The sequence below is a fragment of the Sinocyclocheilus anshuiensis genome, unplaced genomic scaffold (assembly GCF_001515605.1).
Source record: "Sinocyclocheilus anshuiensis isolate Anshui unplaced genomic scaffold, SAMN03320099.WGS_v1.1 scaffold524, whole genome shotgun sequence".
NCBI lineage: Eukaryota > Metazoa > Chordata > Actinopteri > Cypriniformes > Cyprinidae > Sinocyclocheilus > Sinocyclocheilus anshuiensis.
Genome location: NW_015555703.1, coordinates 2,738,368 through 2,757,378, shown reverse-complemented (window position 1 = coordinate 2,757,378; position 19,011 = coordinate 2,738,368). Strand labels below are relative to the sequence as shown.

General features: G+C 37.5%; 2 protein-coding genes across 2 annotated transcripts in view; both read left to right on the top strand.

Moving 5' to 3' along the window:
- The window catches only part of LOC107671657 (desmoglein-2-like), a 17,889-nt gene extending 2,889 nt beyond the window's left edge, over nucleotides 1-15,000 (top strand). The window contains exons 3-7 of the mRNA XM_016464564.1: nucleotides 992-1,130; nucleotides 9,423-9,583; nucleotides 10,338-10,472; nucleotides 10,654-10,839; nucleotides 14,731-15,000. Coding sequence (XP_016320050.1) covers nucleotides 992-1,130; nucleotides 9,423-9,583; nucleotides 10,338-10,472; nucleotides 10,654-10,839; nucleotides 14,731-15,000 — 891 coding nt within the window. The remainder of the gene's footprint in view (nucleotides 1-991; nucleotides 1,131-9,422; nucleotides 9,584-10,337; nucleotides 10,473-10,653; nucleotides 10,840-14,730) is intronic.
- A 490-nt stretch (nucleotides 15,001-15,490) lies between these two features.
- LOC107671656 (desmoglein-2-like) overlaps nucleotides 15,491-19,011 on the top strand; it is a 10,517-nt gene continuing 6,996 nt past the window's right edge. Inside the window, exons 1-5 of the mRNA XM_016464563.1 lie at nucleotides 15,491-15,497; nucleotides 15,792-15,864; nucleotides 15,946-16,088; nucleotides 16,939-17,160; nucleotides 17,993-18,214. Of these exons, the coding sequence (XP_016320049.1) occupies nucleotides 15,491-15,497; nucleotides 15,792-15,864; nucleotides 15,946-16,088; nucleotides 16,939-17,160; nucleotides 17,993-18,214 (667 nt within the window). The remainder of the gene's footprint in view (nucleotides 15,498-15,791; nucleotides 15,865-15,945; nucleotides 16,089-16,938; nucleotides 17,161-17,992; nucleotides 18,215-19,011) is intronic.

The following is a 19,011-nucleotide window of genomic DNA, read 5'->3' as shown; positions in this document are numbered from 1 at the left end:
ACACACGGCGGGCTAGAGTGAGCGGCGGCGGGTGTGCTTGCGTCAACCACATGTGACGACCCCGGGCTGGACTCCGCTTATATCATCCTCTTTTGGAAGACCAAACAAAGTAGTTTCGCTTTCACAAACGAAACACAGCACCTTCACGACATGGCGGCGGCAGCAACAATACTACAGCGAGAATAAAAGTTATGCCTTTTTTCTTTGCGTACACATTTGGGCAGCGTTATGCAAATCTTCCCACATAGTGACGTAGACATGTGGGGGCGTGTTAGAACGAGCCGTTTTAGGTAGGCGTGGTTGACTCTTAACTTTTATAAAGAATATCTCTTTGGATTTGAGACTTTAGTCTTTGCAACTTTACAGATCTTCTTTATGCACCAAGAGCTTGTAGCACTCCAAAGAGAAAGGAAAACTTGAAATCGCATCATATGACCCCTTTAAGAAATACCTGGTCTGTTGAATATTGAGGGAGTACTTTGATTATGGTTGCACTTAACAAATCTAAGAAAAAAACCGTGTGCTATATATTTTTGTTATTTATACTGTTTTTATGTTCAACTTGTGGGAAGGAGTTCAGTTAGGAGGTCAGAAGTTCTAGAAGCTCATAATTCATGTAGAGTTCTAAGGTCTGAAGAGACTCGTGTGAAATCATACAGGAGAGAAGCAGTCTGTGGCAAAACCTTTTACAGTGCTTGTATATTGTTGTCTTTTACTGCATATGATAATTCATACTCAGAACTGGAATGACATGCATTACAAGACGATTACTTAAAGCATTTCAAAATGCACCTGCAGACTATTTTTCCAGTCATGTACTGTATTTTGTCATTGAGGATTTCTTAAGAATACTGTGTAATAATCGTGTCTCGTCTCGTGAGCTAAGTGTCTCGTCACACCCCTAAAAAAATAAAATAAAATCAAAGAAGTTCCCATTGAATTAAACTTATATGTAATTTGTGAAATGTTTGGTGATTTTCCTGCATTCCAGCTTCAAGGGGTGGCCAGGTTTCTGAATGGCAGTCATGCTGAGAAAGATATTGATTTGAGAATCGTGGTGGAGGATGAGAACGATAATGCTCCTGTGTTTAACCTGACAACCGGAGCTGTTTATGAGCGAAGCGCAAGAGGTACTGCAATCATACATGATGCTTGAGACAATCAGGAAATCGGCTCAGTCATTTTCATTGTTCAAAGTGTTTGTAGTGTTAGCTGAATTAACTTACTAAATTAACAATTGCATTTTATTAGTAGCGGCTAAGCTACTGGAAATACATGCCTCTACCTACATTTCTGCAAAACTCAAAAAACAAATCTATATGTATGAATTGCTGCAGTTTAGAGTTGAAATGAACACTAGAGGCAGTAAAACTCTGACAACTTTTATTCCTTTTCACACAAAGTGTGATTTACAGGGCCAGAGATTCGATTAAGAAAGCCTTATTTTCACACAATATTATGTTTTGACTTCTGAACAATTTTAACATGCTGCCAGATTTGAAAACTGATACTTTTGAATGTTAGCGTCACATATACAGCTTCATATGGATGGGTTTTCAAATGCAGTAAGTTTGCTCAGTAGCTGACGTGATACAGTGTTGCACTTGAGAGATGAAGCACTGAAACTATGCAAAACACAGTAGGTTTACATTTGGGTTTGGTGTTGGAGGTTTGTTATTTTCCAACATGATAGAGCATTAACTTTTTAGCGACACTCAAGAACAAGAACACAAGTATACAGAAGATGCATGAAAGTCCCGGATGTGTTCTTGATATCAAGGATGCATGAGATGCAGACTTGAGAGAATCGAACCATTAGAAATCCCGGAAGACTGTACGGAAGGAAGCCTGTAACTATTCCTGCAAGCTCACAAATTTGTGAAGGCTCGTGAAAGTAAACATTTGTTTTGCATTATTTTAATAAACTGATAAAGACCTGGAGAAAGCCTGCAGTACTTTTATTGACATATAAAAAGAATCTTAACATTGACAAAGCAAAGGTAACAAATATACAAACTCGTTTTCACAAACACATACAGTAAAATAAAAAGATGTAAAATAATACGAAAAATAATGTCAATCCATAATAATATGAAATTATTTTGTTTTTTATAGTTTATGACATTTGTTTGTGATGTTATGTTGTATTTATTGTACTTTGGCCACTCCTTATAATTTGCTCGGACGGTCAGTTGAGCAACAAGATCACAGCGCATCTCAATTTCACAAAGTAGCCTAGCAAGTCCATTCTTTGCATTCTTAGAATTGAGAAACAGCCCTAATCTTTTAAAGTGAAACTAGGTGTGTGTGAGAAAAATAAGACTTGCACAATACTGAGTATGAATTTTGGACCATTCCTTAACTAACAAGAAACTATGATTAACGAATTAGGCAGTATAGGGCCCTATGAATTTTTTCCAAATTCCATATTTTTTTCCTGTTTACATTTTTCTAGACTCTGTTTTAATGGTTAAATTAAAAATATTAATCAAAAATCATGTCTAATTAATTAAAATCATGAAACTTACACAATGTAACAGCAATTTATTAATAGTTTAACAAAAAAATACATTTTTAAGGCCTTACAAAATACGTTCAATTTTTTTCTCAAATTCAGTTTTATTTTTTAACAAATTCTGTGTCCATGATCATGAGTATGTTCTTATACGTGCTATATGAGGTTAAAAAGAGTTTAAAAAAAAAGAGACAAAAACTCTTTATCCAGTGAGTTAGATGGACAAAAAAAAACATGCATGGTGAAATCTCCCACAATTAAAGGTTTATCATATTCTAGCATAATTCATTTTAAAGTGAAGATCATGGTACCCCACTAGTTATGACTCAAGTATTACCAAATCCTTCAGAAGAAATTGGTAATCATGTCGAACAGTTACAAAGACAATACATGGTTATTCCCTAGTAGTTCATGTAAGCTTTTGAGGTTTGTGTAAGATTTTGCGTAGTAATCTCTTTAGAATTTGGGATGGCTGATGACTAGAAATGTTTAGCAATAATGTGAAGCTAACCCAAATCATAAGTCTGATATTACTGGTTTAAGTAAGTGGTTAAATGTTAAAGTAGTGGTTAAAATGTTAAAGTTTATTTAACCTGTTATAGTTATAAATTAGTTTCACTTTAATTATGAAACTGTATAGTTTCTTAGTTTTCTTAGTGAAAATGTGTAGTTACTGAGTAGCTAATAGTGAACTATCGCATTCAACTGTGTGATATTACTTTCTAATTACTATAATAATTACAAATTTCTTGTTAGTTAATAGTAGTAACTAGAATATTAGTATTTTGTTACCCATTTGTTCGTTTGTAGTTATTCATTAATGATGGAACAGTATTCTGAAGTTTTAACCAAACAACGTTTCCGTTATGTATTTCAGGGTTATAGCTCTCTTCAGGTCATGCAAAGCATTTCAACCACGGTAAAATCAAGACTCTGGCTTGGTGTCACAATTCACTCGGGGAGCAAACGAGGAACGAGGAGTTCTTGAATAAATGTTACTTTCTCCAGCCTTCACTGTGAATGATTACTTAATGTCTTGCAAAAAAAATTGCAAAGTACATTTTTGGGGTTATTAGTTTATTCTATATTTGGGGTCTGCAGCGGAGCCCGTGTCTGTAACAATCTCAATTATTCATATCCGTATCTGTATTTGAATAAAACCGGAAGTAGGGCGAGGCTTTACCCAGAAGTCCGTACAATTACTTGAGAAAACTGAAAACCGTTATGTCCATGGTTTACAGCCTATCTTTTTTCTTCGTAATTATCACTGAACAAATATGCCTTGTGACCAGAGTTCGCGTCCTATAAGAGGAATATATACAACTCTGTGTGCTGAGTAATGTCAGGACAACCACAACCTCAAATAACAGGAGACTGACACTATAAATAGCAGATTAGGGAACATGGAGGTTGAAAAAAAAAAAAAAAACCTTTTACTATGCATACAAATGCAAATCTGAACAAATTATAAAGAACACTTGCATAAATGCCATCCCCGAGAGAGATAGAGAGTGAGACAGAGAAATATGTAGCCTATCATTGTCAGGGTTCTGGAATGTCTGTGTGTGTTTTGCTCCCCGTGACCCAGTTTCTACTCATGTTAATTGTGTTAATTTGATTGATTCCATGAACCTGTGTTCCCCTGACTGCCCTGTGTTTATTAGCCCCAGTCTGTGTAGTCTTCCTTTGTCGGTTCTACTTGTTGGATGTTGTGAAATTCCCCTGTCATTCCCAGGATTAAAGACTGTTTATGTACTCCACGTCTCCTTGTTCCTCGTTCCGCACTCCTCCTAGCACAGATCGTGACAGAAGAACTGACCAAAAAAAACAGTAACCTCCGTGTATCTACCCTCCGTTTTTGTTTCTGTGTTTTTTCCCTCAGTGTTTTGTTTCCGTTGTGTTCTATGGATCCCCTCCTTCGCCCCGAATTCCTCCTCCTCCTGCTGGGGAGCTCGCTCATAGACCATACCAGACTGTTTCTGGCCCTCGCCGAACTTACCAGCTTCCCGGTCGACGCTCTCTGCGCATTCTATGACGCTAGCCTGAACACCGCGGGCAGAGTGCCGTCGTCCGAAGATGGTCCTCGAGCGGAATTTGCCGCCTTCGTGGAGTGGACTCTAGCGAGAAATGGATCTCCGTTCCCCGCCTGTTCCCAGGAGAATCTCGCCAGTTCCACTCCCGACACAGTGCCCAGCGTCTCTCAAAGCACCCGCTCCTGCCTCCTCCTCCGCTGTCGTCTGGCAGCCCCTCTGCTCACCCTCAGCCCACCATCTAACTCTGCCGGCCTCCCTCGTCCCTCCGGCTCCGCCTTGGTCTGGTGTCGACCATCCTACGCCTCGGGACTCCATTCCTCTGGCTTCGCCTCGTACCTCCGGCTCCGTCAGGCTCCTCCATCCCCTCGGCTCCTCCTCAGTCCTCGGTCACTCCGGCTCCACTGCGGCCTCCTGGATCCACATCTTCGCGTCGGTCACCAGCACCATCTGCTCCGCCTAGGACGTCCGGATCCTCCCCGTCGCACTGGCTCATTGGCTCTCTGTCTCTGCCTCGGGCTCCTCCACCACCTGCTCCGCCGCCGTTGGTCGGACCCCTGGAGTTGGTCCTGCACCGTGGCTGAGGGTGAGCTGAGTATGGCGCGGCGTATGTGCCAAAACGAAGAGGAGAGGGCTCCAGCCCCCGAATCCAGTTCAGAGCGCCTTCCAGTGCCCGCTCCTAGAAAGCGCCCTCAAGTGTCCGCTCCTCCAGAGCGCAATCCTGTTCCCGTGTTCAGCCTAGAGGGGGCTCCTGATCCAGAGTTTAGTCCCGAATGCCCGGAGGCTCACAAATGCCCACCCTCCCACCTGCTCCTGCCTCCTCCGCTGTCGTCTGGCAGCCCCTCTGCTCACCCTCAGCCCACCATCTATGCGGTGCGAGCTCCGCGGGACTGCCATCCTCCAGCGTCACCATGGCTGGAGTTTCCCCGGAGGCTCACGAATGCCCGCCCTACCACCCACCCACTCCTGCCTCCTCCTCCGCTGTCGTCTGGCAGCCCCTCTGTCAGGCTCCTTCATCCCCTCGGCTCCTCCTCAGTCCTCGGTTGCTCCGGCTCCACTGCGGCCTCCTGGATCCACATCTTCGCGTCGGTCACCAGCACCATCTGCTCCGCCTAGGACGTCCGGATCCTCCCCGTCGCACTGGCTCATTGGCTCTCTGTCTCTGCCTCGGGCTCCTCCACCACCTGCTCCGCCGCCGTTGGTCGGACCCCTGGAGTTGGTGGCCATTCCTCCTCCATGGCTCCTCCCTCCGTCAGCTCCACCGTGGGTCGACATTATGGCTGTGGCCTGGGTCCCCCCCCTCTGTTGTTCTACGATGCGAGGACGCACCTTCCGGGAGGGGGGCGAATTGTCAGGGTTCTGGAATGTCTGTGTGTGTTTTGCTCCCCGTGACCCAGTTTCTCCTCGTGTTAATTTGATTGATTCCATGCACCTGTGTTCCCCTGACTGCCCTGTGTTTATTAGAGTCTGTGTAGTCTTCCTTTGTCGGTTCTACTTGTTGGATGTTGTGAAATTCCCCTGTCATTCCCAGGATTAAAGACTGTTTATGTACTCCACGTCTCCTTGTTCCTCATTCCGCGCGCCTCCTAGCACAGATCGTGACAGAAGAACCGACCCAAAAAAACAGTAACCTCCGTGTGTCTACCCTCCATTTTTGTTTTTTCCCTCAGTGTTTTGATTAAAGACTGTTTATTTACTCCACGTCTCCTTGTTCCTCGTTCTGCACTCCTCCTAGCACAGATCGTGACAATCATACAAAGTTTAAAACATTTAAATATCAAGCAGTCGTGATTATTAGGCTAGAGCTGGTTTGGTTTCTGAGAGATGTGCAGAGATGGAACGTGACTGTTTGATGTAACTCAAACCCCTTTATCTAAACCTCTCGCACATTTCAGTGTGGTCGCATGTCTGGCAGGTGTTTTATAATGGACACTCGCTGAAGAAGCCTGTTTTTATAGGAGTTTGCGATGGTCAGTGATGTTTGTATGGGCATCAACACTCACTCTGACAGAGAAACTGTTCACTGGTGATGATGAGTTGCCAAATTCAGAATGTGTTTATTTGCTTTTTAAATTTGTGTTTTGGTCTGTTTAATAATTCTGAATGGATCTGTTTATATTTATATACAGTCAGGTTAAGGCGACTGGAAGTTTGCTTACTATTCATCTTTGCTGATGAACTCTTGCCATGCTTTTTTTATGCAGTCATAATCGTAAAGACTATTGTTTTTAAAAGCCCAAACAACTGGGCTGTGAAGTCTACAGATGCTTCTACTAAATGCTTTAATGATTTGTCACTTTTGGACATTTTGTTGTTTTGGACAGCAACAAAAACATAAATAAAAGATCTAATCTAATTTCTTGATGTGCCTATTAATAAATCTAATTAATCGCAAATTAATCACACATCAATTTGGCTGAGAAATTCCTCCCCAAAAGACAATTTAAAGTCATGATTAAAAGCACCCCAGTTTTGAAGTGCAAAAAGCATTATTTGTGAATTTTGGCAATGTTCACTTCACAACTGATGTGCATAAGTTCAGATCAATGAGGCCTACATTGAAAAGATTGAATCCAATATAGCAAAACAAGAAATGTATAAGCTATTTTTTGTAGGCGTGTAATTTTTGACCAGGAACACAAGAAGTGTAAATTGATCAGTACAAAAATTATCAGTGTTTTTTGTCAGCAAAGTCAGTAAGTTTTAATTCAATATGACGACAATAACTTGCATTTTCTGGAAAAAGAAAATCATCTCGGAGTCAAAATGATGGATAAACAAACACAACAGTTAATCAGAAGCACATACCATAATCAGATCCTGCTTATATTCAACAATAATTGCCACTTGTTACATATAAGCACTTACCTGTTCTCACACGTTACCTTACTCACATGTTCTGTATTGCACATGTTTATGTTTCGATCATCAGAACATGCATTGGGAAGCAATGAATAACCGATTTTTTGAGGTTGTAAAGGCAGGAATCGTCATGCTTTGGGCATGTATGGGCTTTCACACAGATAAAGCCCACATTTTCATGCTCTGATGGCACTTTCATTCTAACGCTCATTTCACAACGGTTGCGTAAGCAGAGTGTATAAGAGCATTCAAATTCACTGGTTGATCCAGTCTGGTTAAATCAAGGGTCCAAAACTTTCAACCACATTCGGAAGTGGTCCATAATGCATCTGACCACATAGCAATAGTGTACAGTCCTGTCAATTAACCACTGCTTAAAATAAGGATTTAACCATTTAGCTCTAAAAACCCATCCAGTTTATATAACTGGAGAAACACATACAGTACATTTACAAGCACAAGACGTGCACAGATCATGTGAAGCATATCTCAAGTTCAGTTATTACTGGCACTCTAATAAATTAACTGACAATCCTGCCTAAAGTGTCACGTTTGGGCTCGGATTAAAATACAAGTATATTTGGAAGAAACTGCAGTTTTTTCAGACTTTTTCAATGCACAGTATCACACTACATATTGCGTTATGCATGCAATCACGAAACCAGAGACCGTCCTGTTGAAATCTGATCGCAGGTTAGTGCCGCGTGTAAATGCTGATGTGTCAAAACAAACAGCATATTACAGAGGTGGAACTGAAGTTTTTTGCAAGCAACATATCAATTATAATTATTTTGTTACGTTATAATAGATGTTTTGTCAGTCACAATTTTAGAGGGTTCTTAAAAGTGTGCAGTGGCCTTTTCACCCTGTCTCATGAGCGTAGAATACGTGGGGCACTTTTAATAAAATGTAAATTAGTCCACTGCACTTTTTCACTGGACATGGTTTTCATGGGGCAATGTGTATGCATAAATCTAGACTCAAAAATCAAAGAGACAGGATAATCTATACAGTATGTGACCTGACATGCATGAAAACTGGTCACATTCTACACTGCTGTTCAAAAGTTTGGAATCAGTAAGATTTTTAATGCTTTTAAAGAAATATCTTCTGTTCATCAAGGCTGCATTTATTTGACCAAAAATACATAAAAAACTGTAATATTGTAAAATATTATTACCATTTAAAATAATGGTTTCGGTTTTAAAATACTTTAAAATATAATTTATACCTGTGATGCAAAGCTGAATTTTCATCATCATTACTCCAGTCTTCAGTGTCACATGATCCTTCAGAAATCATTCTAATATGCTGAATCTGATTTATTATCAATGTTGGAAACAGTTTTGCTTCCATCAAAACTTGTGGTGACATTTCTGCAAACTGATATTAAATTGTGTGTTTCATCTAGAGTCTAGTCAGTGGTGCTAAAAGCGTGTTCAGTTTTATCTGAAACAGATGAAAGTAATGTAACAACGATTTTGTTTGTTGTTGTATGTGGCACTTTGGAAGATGAAATGTTGGGGGAGTGGCGCTAAAAGGTTAATGCTCTGTTGCATCTGAAAATAACACACCTACACTAAACCTATAACGTTAATAAAAACAAACGAGATAAAAACACTTTGCTAAAGCAAACATGCCACTTTAGCTTGCTTTGACAAGTCTTTGAGCTCTTTTATTGTGACTCGGACCTGAACGTTCCACATCACAAGTACAATGCTGTACCAAGTGAACAAGAAGAGCAAGATTAATACAGACAAATGGAGCTGTTTATGCGATGTAAATGTGTATTAAAATCCACGCACTAAGGTAAAAGTGTTTTGAGGTCCAAACATAGCATTGTGCAATGAACTGTGCAAAAATAAGCCAATAATAAGCTGTCCCGTTATCATAATTTATGTGAAAAGGCATAAATGTTATTAGTGGTTTACTGCCGCTAATGTTCATTTTAGCTGTGAATTGTGAAATGCAGTGAATTGTATGTTTGTGCTATTGTGTTGTCCTTGATTTTTCAGACACGTTTGCAAAGACCATCACAGCAACAGATGCAGATCAGCAAGGAACTCTGCATACAAAAATCGCCTACAGCATTGCTGAACAGCATCCTGATAACATGTTCTACATTAATCGAGAGACCGGTGGGATACACGTCATGCACAACAAGCTCGACAGAGAGGTATGCAGTCGCTGACATCGAGTCAAATTAAATTCACGTTTAAATTGTTGCTGCACTTGCAATTTGTAATTAATTTAGCTTGAATCGCTTAATGTACAGACTACTTTCACATTTTGTTTTGTAGTTAATTTCAGCCCTATTTTTTTTTTTAATCAAATTTATTCATTCAAATTTAAGATTAAAGATTGAAAAATTCCCATTTACTGACATTCCAAACATTGATTTCTTCTATTTTTCTGGATAATTTTACCACAGATTGATTGATTGATTGATTGATTGATTGATTGATTGATTGATTGATTGATGCATTGCACGCATTTTTTTTTTTTCAGGAAATACAAATATAGTTTTTACAGAAACATAATTGATGTTGCACAATGTTTTGCAGGTTATTGTTGACTGATTCTGCCAGATTTGCACATTATGATTAATGTGTCACACTTTATTATAAGGTCCAATTCTCACTATTAGCTACAACTTTTGCCTCAATAAACTCCTAATTTGCTACATATTAATAGTAAGGCAGTTGTCAAGTTTAGGTATTGGGTAGTGTTACAGATCTAAAATATGATCATGCAGAATAAAGCATTAATATGTGTTTTATAAATACTAATAAACAGCCAATATGCTAGTAATATGCATGCTAATAAGCAACTGAGTGAGAACTGGTCTCTAAACTAAAGTGTTACCAATCCTAATTGCATTGCACATTTACTTGCACCTGTGACTGATGTTTGTGCTTTTCTCATCACAGAAACAAGACACATACACGTTGATTATTAAAGGGACTGATATGAACGGAGCTGCGAATGGAAATACAGGAACAGGGACAGCTGTCATAAAGATTCTTGATGTCAATGACAACATCCCTACTTTGGAGAAAAACTTTGTAAGATTTTATTATACCAAAAAATACCAAAGGACTTGTTGAGACCTCATGAGTTGTTGGGAACATTTCTATGCACATATTTGTAAAACACGTGCATTATATTTGATATTACACATTTAATGGATATGAAATGTTTTGTAATTTAAGCTTATTAAAGTGAAATCACTTTGTTTGGTTTTAGTACGAGTGCAGTGTGGAGGAAAACACTCGAAACGTGCAAGTGGTGAGAATTGAAGTGACGGACGAGGATCTGATCTATACTGAAAACTGGCTGGCTGTCTTTACAATCGTGTCAGGAAACGAAGCCGGTTATTTCTCCATAATCACAGACGACAAGACCAACGAAGGCATCCTGATTCTCAATAAGGTAGACTGATTAGTCTGTAATTTCTTCTCTTTTGCCTTTTCAAACAGTGCTTTGTTTTCTCTTGCACACCTGCTGTCAGACTGACTATAGTTTTAGCTGCACCATCTTTCAAAAGCCTGACTGCAATATCCTTCAACAGCGTCTTTGCAAAACCTGCATTACATTCTGACAGATGTAAAACAAACAGTCTGCACTGAGATGTGCAGTGTGTTCATAGCAGAAAGATGTTTTTCTAACAACACACGCGATTCACACTGTGTGAGAAGAAGAGAGAGTAAAAGGTGTTATTTTAGTATCATTGAGACAATATGATTGTTTTTGTTAATATTTTAAAAATAATTTATTTTTATATATTCTGCTTTCATGTTAACTTTAGTTAAAGTTTTAGTAATTTTGTTGTGTGTTAAATATGTTTGTTGTTTTTAAATGTCTGTATAGTTTTTATTCATTTTTTATTTCGGTTTTAGTTATTGTACATCTAGTGCATCAAACTAAACAAAAATTAGAAATGTTGCCTTGGAAACTGGCTGAAATTAAAAAAAAAGTTTTTTATATTTTATTTTATTTCAGTTAATATTCATTTCAAGTAATGATTTTTTAAATACAATTTTATTATTATTATTATTATTTAGTTAACTAAAGTACATTAGGGGAAACTAAAGTACAACAGGGGAAATGAAAATTAATATGTTGGAACTCAATCAAATATTTGGATTTTTTTCCCCATTTACAATTTTTAACTTTTTTGATAACACATATTTCAGTTGTGGATTATTTTCCACACTCTTGTCTCCTGCATCAGCGAGTTAACCATTAATTTCTCCACATTAAATCATTCCTTTTGTTTGCTCTCTATGTGTTTTCTCATTAGTTCTCATTTCTTTTTTTTTTGTTGTTGTTGATTATCATCTTGTTATTTCTCATTTGAACGTATGTGATTAAGACTACACTGAGTTTCAGGAATGGTCTGAAATTAGGTTTTATGTTAATTTCAAATCAATGTTATAAATATTGTGAATCTGGGGCTGTACCTTTTCAAAAGATACACTTTTGTACTTTATTTACACCTTTATTTACACATTTTAAATGACAGATTATGGAAACTTAAGTTAAGGAGACAGTTCAGATGCTGCTGTAAAGCAGCTCAGAAAGAGTAGTGTCATTATTTAGCTCAAGTCAGTTCAGTGTTGGTTCAGTTCAGAACAACAGCAGTGTGAACTTCATCGATTTGAAACAAGTTCAGTTCAGCAGTAAGCAGCTCTACAAAAGGAAGCAATGTTGTTCATTATTCAGCTCGAGTCAGTTCAACAGTTCAAGGGAAACGAGTAAAAGATCTATTATCTTATGGGAAGAGACCATTGTTGATTTTTGTTATTGCATGTGTGTAGAAACTATTGTACATCTCTTTTAATTTAATATCTGATTTATTGTCTGCAATGCACACCTGAACCCATTTACAAATGGGATGCTCAGATTGTTAATATCAGACTGAAATGGTCAGGGATATTGTTGAAAATTAACTTTAGCTGCTGTTTTCTAACATTAGATGAAGAGGGTTTATAATACCTGCATAGTTAACTCTGTTGGCATTGCCTTTTCTCAATGCCAGTTACTCAGCTTGTGCAAGTCTTGAAATATGCTTATGGGGCCAAATACTCTGCTTGCAAACGTTCAATCACTGGACAACAATCTCTGCAAGCTAAGGACACTGGTCTTGTTCCAGCACAAAATAAATCCGCTTCAGAGAAACTTGTGGAGGAACCTGCTGTGGTTCTCCATGCATATTGTGCACATTCTGTCATGTTGTTTTGCTCCCCTGATCTGGAATATCTAATGCTACTGTGTTGGCTATTCTGCCTAGCGAGGGAATTCACAGCTGTCCTTATCCCAGCTGTGTACCAGGCACTGAAAGAACTCTACGGGTATCTGACCAAGCAGAAAACACTACCCTGAGGCTCAACTTAATATTGTCTGTGTTCGTTTGAGGGAAACAACATCGCCTTCACAGGAGTTAAAGAGATAGTTCAGCCAAAAAAGAAAATTTTCTCGCCCTCCAATTGTTTCAAATCATATGAGTTTGTTGAACACAAAAAAATATATTTTGAAGAATGTTAGTAACCAAACAGTTGACAGTAGCCATTGAATTCTAGTATTTTTTTTTTTCCAATCAAGGGTGAGTAAATGTTGACAGGTTTTTCATTTTTGGGTGAACTGTCCCTTTAAATACACTGTCTGCAGGTCCAAATGGCATTCTGGGCCATGTGTGTTCAGCAGGGTCAGAAATGAACTTTTCCATTAAGAGGCAAAAATTGATTGCTCTTGATATTGTAGTAACGATTATTAATGCCGATAAATAGAGTACATATAAAACTTTTTTGTGTTTTATGTCTGCGTTTTGGGGAAATGGCTCGTCATATATTCTTGCTCTGGCTTCACAAACATGTCGGTTCATGACATTAGTCTAGTCTAGTGCAAGTTATGCAAAATCTCCTGTTATAATCGCTGAAGCTACGAAATGAATCTTTTATTTACATCGTGTCTGCACTGTGTTGTTTATGATGAAGGAATTCACAAGCAGTGAGCGTGCACACTCAACAACAACTCCGAAGTTTTCAGCGCTGACTAATCTAAGCATCTCTGATTGGCCATTGCATTCCTAAGTTAAATGGAAATGCATGTGATTGGCTATAAGGCTCAACAACAAAAAAAACAATCTGAATGTAAAAAGCAATCTGATGCAGTGTGAGCGAATCAAAATGTAATTCCGTGAATAGACATTTTTCATTCATTTTCACATGTCTTTTTAATTGCAACAGCCATAATTGCAGGGGCAATTTTTGCCCCTTTATCTTCAATTTGATGAGCATTTGTGTTTATATTGGTGGCATTTTTGCCACAAGCCCCATTAATTTCCAACCCTGGTGTTCGGAGAATTCATAGACCAATTAGTGCAAGTTTTCACTGACATTTTCAATCTTTGTTGTTTGCACGTTTTAAAACCATGCCAAAGCAACCAAAATAAACATACTTAACCCTCATAATGTACTCAAAATCTGTGTATTATTTTCTCATTCCGGGCTCACTTGGACCCCAAGAATTGTTATTTTATAAAACATTCATAGCTTAATATTTTTCCATCTAAAACCCTTTTGTATCTTATCAACAACTTCTCATTGAGTGAATGTGAAAAAAAAAGTTTTGAAAGTTACCATGTTACACATAAACCACACAAAAACTGAAGGCTAGACAAATTCATTTTACTTATTTACTTACATAAACTTTCAGTTTCAGATTAAAAAAGTGATTAGTTTGTCATGCTGCAATGGACCGTCAAGATGTACATAGTCATGTATATCAACAAAATTTAGTCCTAGAAGTGTGAGAGATATGGGGAAAAGCCTAAATAGATTTTACAAAAGTTTTTGACACTAACCTAACTCCATAGATAATTTTACAAAAAGTATTTTGACACCTAATGGTAATCCATAATGACCCGGACACGAAACTTGTCATATTTTATGACAATTAATCAGTCTCAGAAATAATCTCAGTTCAGTGTATAATATCATTATTTCATAAGCAAAGATGTTACTCAATCATAGCAGTGGGCGATTATATTTAAGGATTAAAAGAAACACGGCCCTTTAAATGGAGTGTTGAAAACAAAAGGTGTAGGAAATGACCATTTATTTCTAAATTATGACTACTTTTGATGTAAACATCTTTATAAATGGACCTCAGGGAGCAGGAATAAATGTGTGTGTGTGTGTGTGTGTGTGTGTGTGTGTGTGTGTGTTTGATACTTCAAATGTTCAGCAGTAAGTCTCCTACAAAATGTTCAGCAGGAAGTCTCCTACATTCCTGCTTTTCACCCTTTGTTTATCTTTAAAGGAGCTGGACTATGAAGAGCTGAAGGAAATCAGCATGCAGGTGTCTGTCGCTAACAAGGCAGAGTATCACCCTTCAGTAGTTGTAACAGAGAGCAAGACGTACACCGTCCACGTCAGTGTGATCAACCAGCCTGAGGGCCCTCGCTTCAAACCCGCCGTCAAAGTCATCACCATCTCTGAAGAAAGCTCCAGCACTACTTTAAATAAAGTTATAACAAATTACGCAGCAATAGACAGCGACACGCTATTAACTGCTCATGACGTCAGGTGAGACTACAGAAACGGTTCAAACATTACACAAGAATGTGTTTTTGATCAGATCTTGTAATAAAATAATCATTATTTTAGGTATGCAAAAGGACAAGACGTTGACAACTGGCTGATTATAGATGAGTTTTCACTGACATTTTCAATCTTTGTTGTTTGCACGTTTTAAAACCATGCCAAAGCAACCAAAATAAACATACTTAACCCTCATAATGTACTCAAAATCTGTGTATTATTTTCTCATTCCGGGCTCACTTGGACCCCAAGAATTGTTATTTTATAAAACATTCATAGCTTAATATTTTTCCATCTAAAACCCTTTTGTATCTTATCAACAACTTCTCATTGAGTGAATGTGAAAAAAAAAGTTTTGAAAGTTACCATGTTACACATAAACCACACAAAAACTGAAGGCTAGACAAATTCATTTTACTTATTTACTTACATAAACTTTCAGTTTCAGATTAAAAAAGTGATTAGTTTGTCATGCTGCAATGGACCGTCAAGATGTACATAGTCATGTATATCAACAAAATTTAGTCCTAGAAGTGTGAGAGATATGGGGAAAAGCCTAAATAGATTTTACAAAAGTTTTTGACACTAACCTAACTCCATAGATAATTTTACAAAAAGTATTTTGACACCTAATGGTAATCCATAATGACCCGGACACGAAACGTGTCATATTTTATGACAATTAATCAGTCTCAGAAATAATCTCAGTTCAGTGTATAATATCATTATTTCATAAGCAAAGATGTTACTCAATCATAGCAGTGGGCGATTATATTTAAGGATTAAAAGAAACACGGCCCTTTAATTACGCAGCAATAGACAGCGACACGCTATTAACTGCTCATGACGTCAGGTGAGACTACAGAAACGGTTCAAACATTACACAAGAATGTGTTTTTGATCAGATCTTGTAATAAAATAATCATTATTTTAGGTATGCAAAAGGACAAGACGTTGACAACTGGCTGATTATAGATGAGAGGACGGCTGATATAAGACTCAATAAAATACCAGATTATGAGTCCAAGTTTCTGGTCAATGGCACATATTACGCTCAGATAATCTGCATCACTAATGGTAAGTGACCCTACATTTTATGATATGCAGTGCTGTAGTAACTGAGTACATGTAATCTGGATTACATAATCAGTTTCCAAAAATTAAGTACTTGTAATTAGATTACATTACATTTTAAAATGCTCATAGATTACAGTTACTTTTTTATGGATTACATAGTATTCACAAAATGGCTGTAAATTATTCATAATTTATTGTTTCACCCCAGTTCTCTTTTCTTTAAAATTTTCCTTTCTGAATGAATCTATCTCTTATATACACGAGACTAATATTTATGCGAACTAAACACTGCCAATGCATAGCTGTGAAATACATGGTCTTCATCATATCTTCACTAATTATTAATATCGGAAGTCTGGACAAAAATATTTAAAACCTGGAAGACTTTGGGCATGTACTGTCATGCTTTCATGTTTAATAATGTTTGTTTATGTATTGTAGGGATTCCTAAGCTTTTGACATTTTTACGCTTTCATTAATTATTAGCTTTTCGTGAACGTCCTACAGTTTTTTTTTTTCCAAGAACCCCAGTCTAGGAAATGATATTCATAACAAAAAAATTTAATATATTTTATTTCTCTCTTTTTTTATCAACTTGGTACACAATAATCACATTAAAGTCTGTGTAAATGAGTTAGCTCAAAAGTAATCAGATTATGTTACTAACTACAGTTTTCATCATGTAAATTGTTATCAGTAACGGAGTAATCTACCCAGCACTGATGATTAGAATTTGCAAAGTTTATTATTATAAGCACTTCTAAAAAACCAAAAGAGTTTCAAAATATATCGTTTTATGAATTGCAATTGGATTTAAAGTTGAAGGAGGAATATCTCACTTCTGTTACAGATGCTCCGTCTAAAACTGCAACAGGAACCATTGCCATTCAAGTAAAGGACTTTAATGACCACTGTCCTGTGCTGAGCCGTCAGTCTCAAACGCTGTGCTATGAGGATCACGTGGTTTATGTCACGGCTGTGGACAAAGATCATTTCCCCAATGGATCACCCTTTGGTTTCAAAGTGGACACCATAAGCACAAAGGAGTCATGGAGCATCGAACCTCTCAATGGTAATTAATTGTAACTTCTTGTGGCTACATCATATTAACTTGTGGGCATGGCATAGATTGATGAAGCCAAGATATATGACCTCATGGGGATGTGATATTATGTCATGGTCATGAGATATTAGAGAATAACTGAGAAATGCATTGACATCAGTATATGGTGCATAAGGGCTTGACTCATATATCTACATTGTCCCATATTTTTCAATGCAGAAGTAAGCTGTTTTCTGTGAATGTGCGAGACTTCTGATTCATTAGCCTTTGTAGGGAAATAACGAGAAGAATAACAAAGTGCAATAAACGGTAAAACTGTTTGTGCTACAATAGCACAATGTTAAAATAATATGGTAAGACACACCAGTTTGCAATATCAAGAAACAAAAACAAGCTGTTTTGTACAGATAAAAATAACTGGAAGCGGATGAGACCGGAAGCCAGACATATTAAATTTACGAAAGGTCGCACGGGAAAAAATAAGATGCATATGTTACAACATTTAAAAAAGCTTAATAGACTAACTAGACCCACCTGGAAACAATCAAGGACAGACTACAAACTAAAAGTCCACATAACAAAACAAAAGCACAAGGAGCATGTTAGACTAGTGAACAAGTAACTGACAGTATCCTTGTGCATCCAGAAATATTGGTGGAAGTGTCCGGGATGCATAAGAATGACCTTTTAATGCATTTTGCATGACTTAATGCTGCACTTTAATGCGTCTTTTGTTTTACTAACATCTGCTCCAGAAAATTGGAGAACTTGAGACACATCGACATTGAAAGGTCCGAACCGGTCATGCATCATGTCATCTTCTTTAACGTTATATTTTCAGACACTACAGCGATATTCAGATCTCAAAAAACACTGTGGCCCGGCGTGTACCATGTGTTTGTGGACGTGTGGGACCAGCAGGGGAAGATCTGCGCTGCTCAGGAGCTTCAGGTAAACGTCTGCACATGTGACGCTTCTAAAGTTTGCCTGCCCAGAAAAACCGTCTCTACGTTTGGAGCATCTGGTGTTCTTCTGATGCTGCTGGGACTGCTGCTGCTGCTCTGTGAGTAAAACACTGGATCTCTCTCTTGCTGTAAGGATGTGCTGTTTGACAAAATGTGACCCTGGAGCACAAAACCAGTCATAACGGTCAAGTTTTTTAAATGGAGATTTATATATCATATGAAAGCTGAATAAATAAGCTTTCCATTGATGTATGGTTTGTTAGGATCAGACAATATTTGGCTGAGATACAACTATATGAAAATCTGGAATCTGAGGGTGCAAAAAAATCTAAATATTGAGAAAATCGCCTTTAAAGTTGTTTAAATGAAGTTCTTAGCAATGCATATTACTGATGATGATACATTTTTGATATATTTACGGTAGGAAATTTACAAAATATCTTCATGGAACATGATCTTTACTTAATATCCTAATGATTTTTGGTATTAAAGAAAAATCGATAATTTTGACCCATACAGTGTATTGTTGGTTATTGCTACAAATATACCCCAGCGACTTAAGACTGCTTTTGTGCTCCAGGGTCACAAATAGAAATGCTTGCATTATAAAATTAAAATATGTATGTTTTCCTAGAAATGCATTTTTCACTACTTTAAAATAGCGTTACTGGCTGATGTTCTCAACTAATCGTCATCGTCTGTTATGTTTATGATCATTTGTTTTATTATTGAGTATGATATTTTTATTGCAGCTCTAACCATACGGTATTTTTTTTTTTCAAATAGATTTTTAAATAGATTTTAAAAATATACAAAAATGGCCAAACATATATATATATGCTATAATGTTTCAAAATATATTTACATTAAAGGGGTCATATGATGTTGCTAAAAA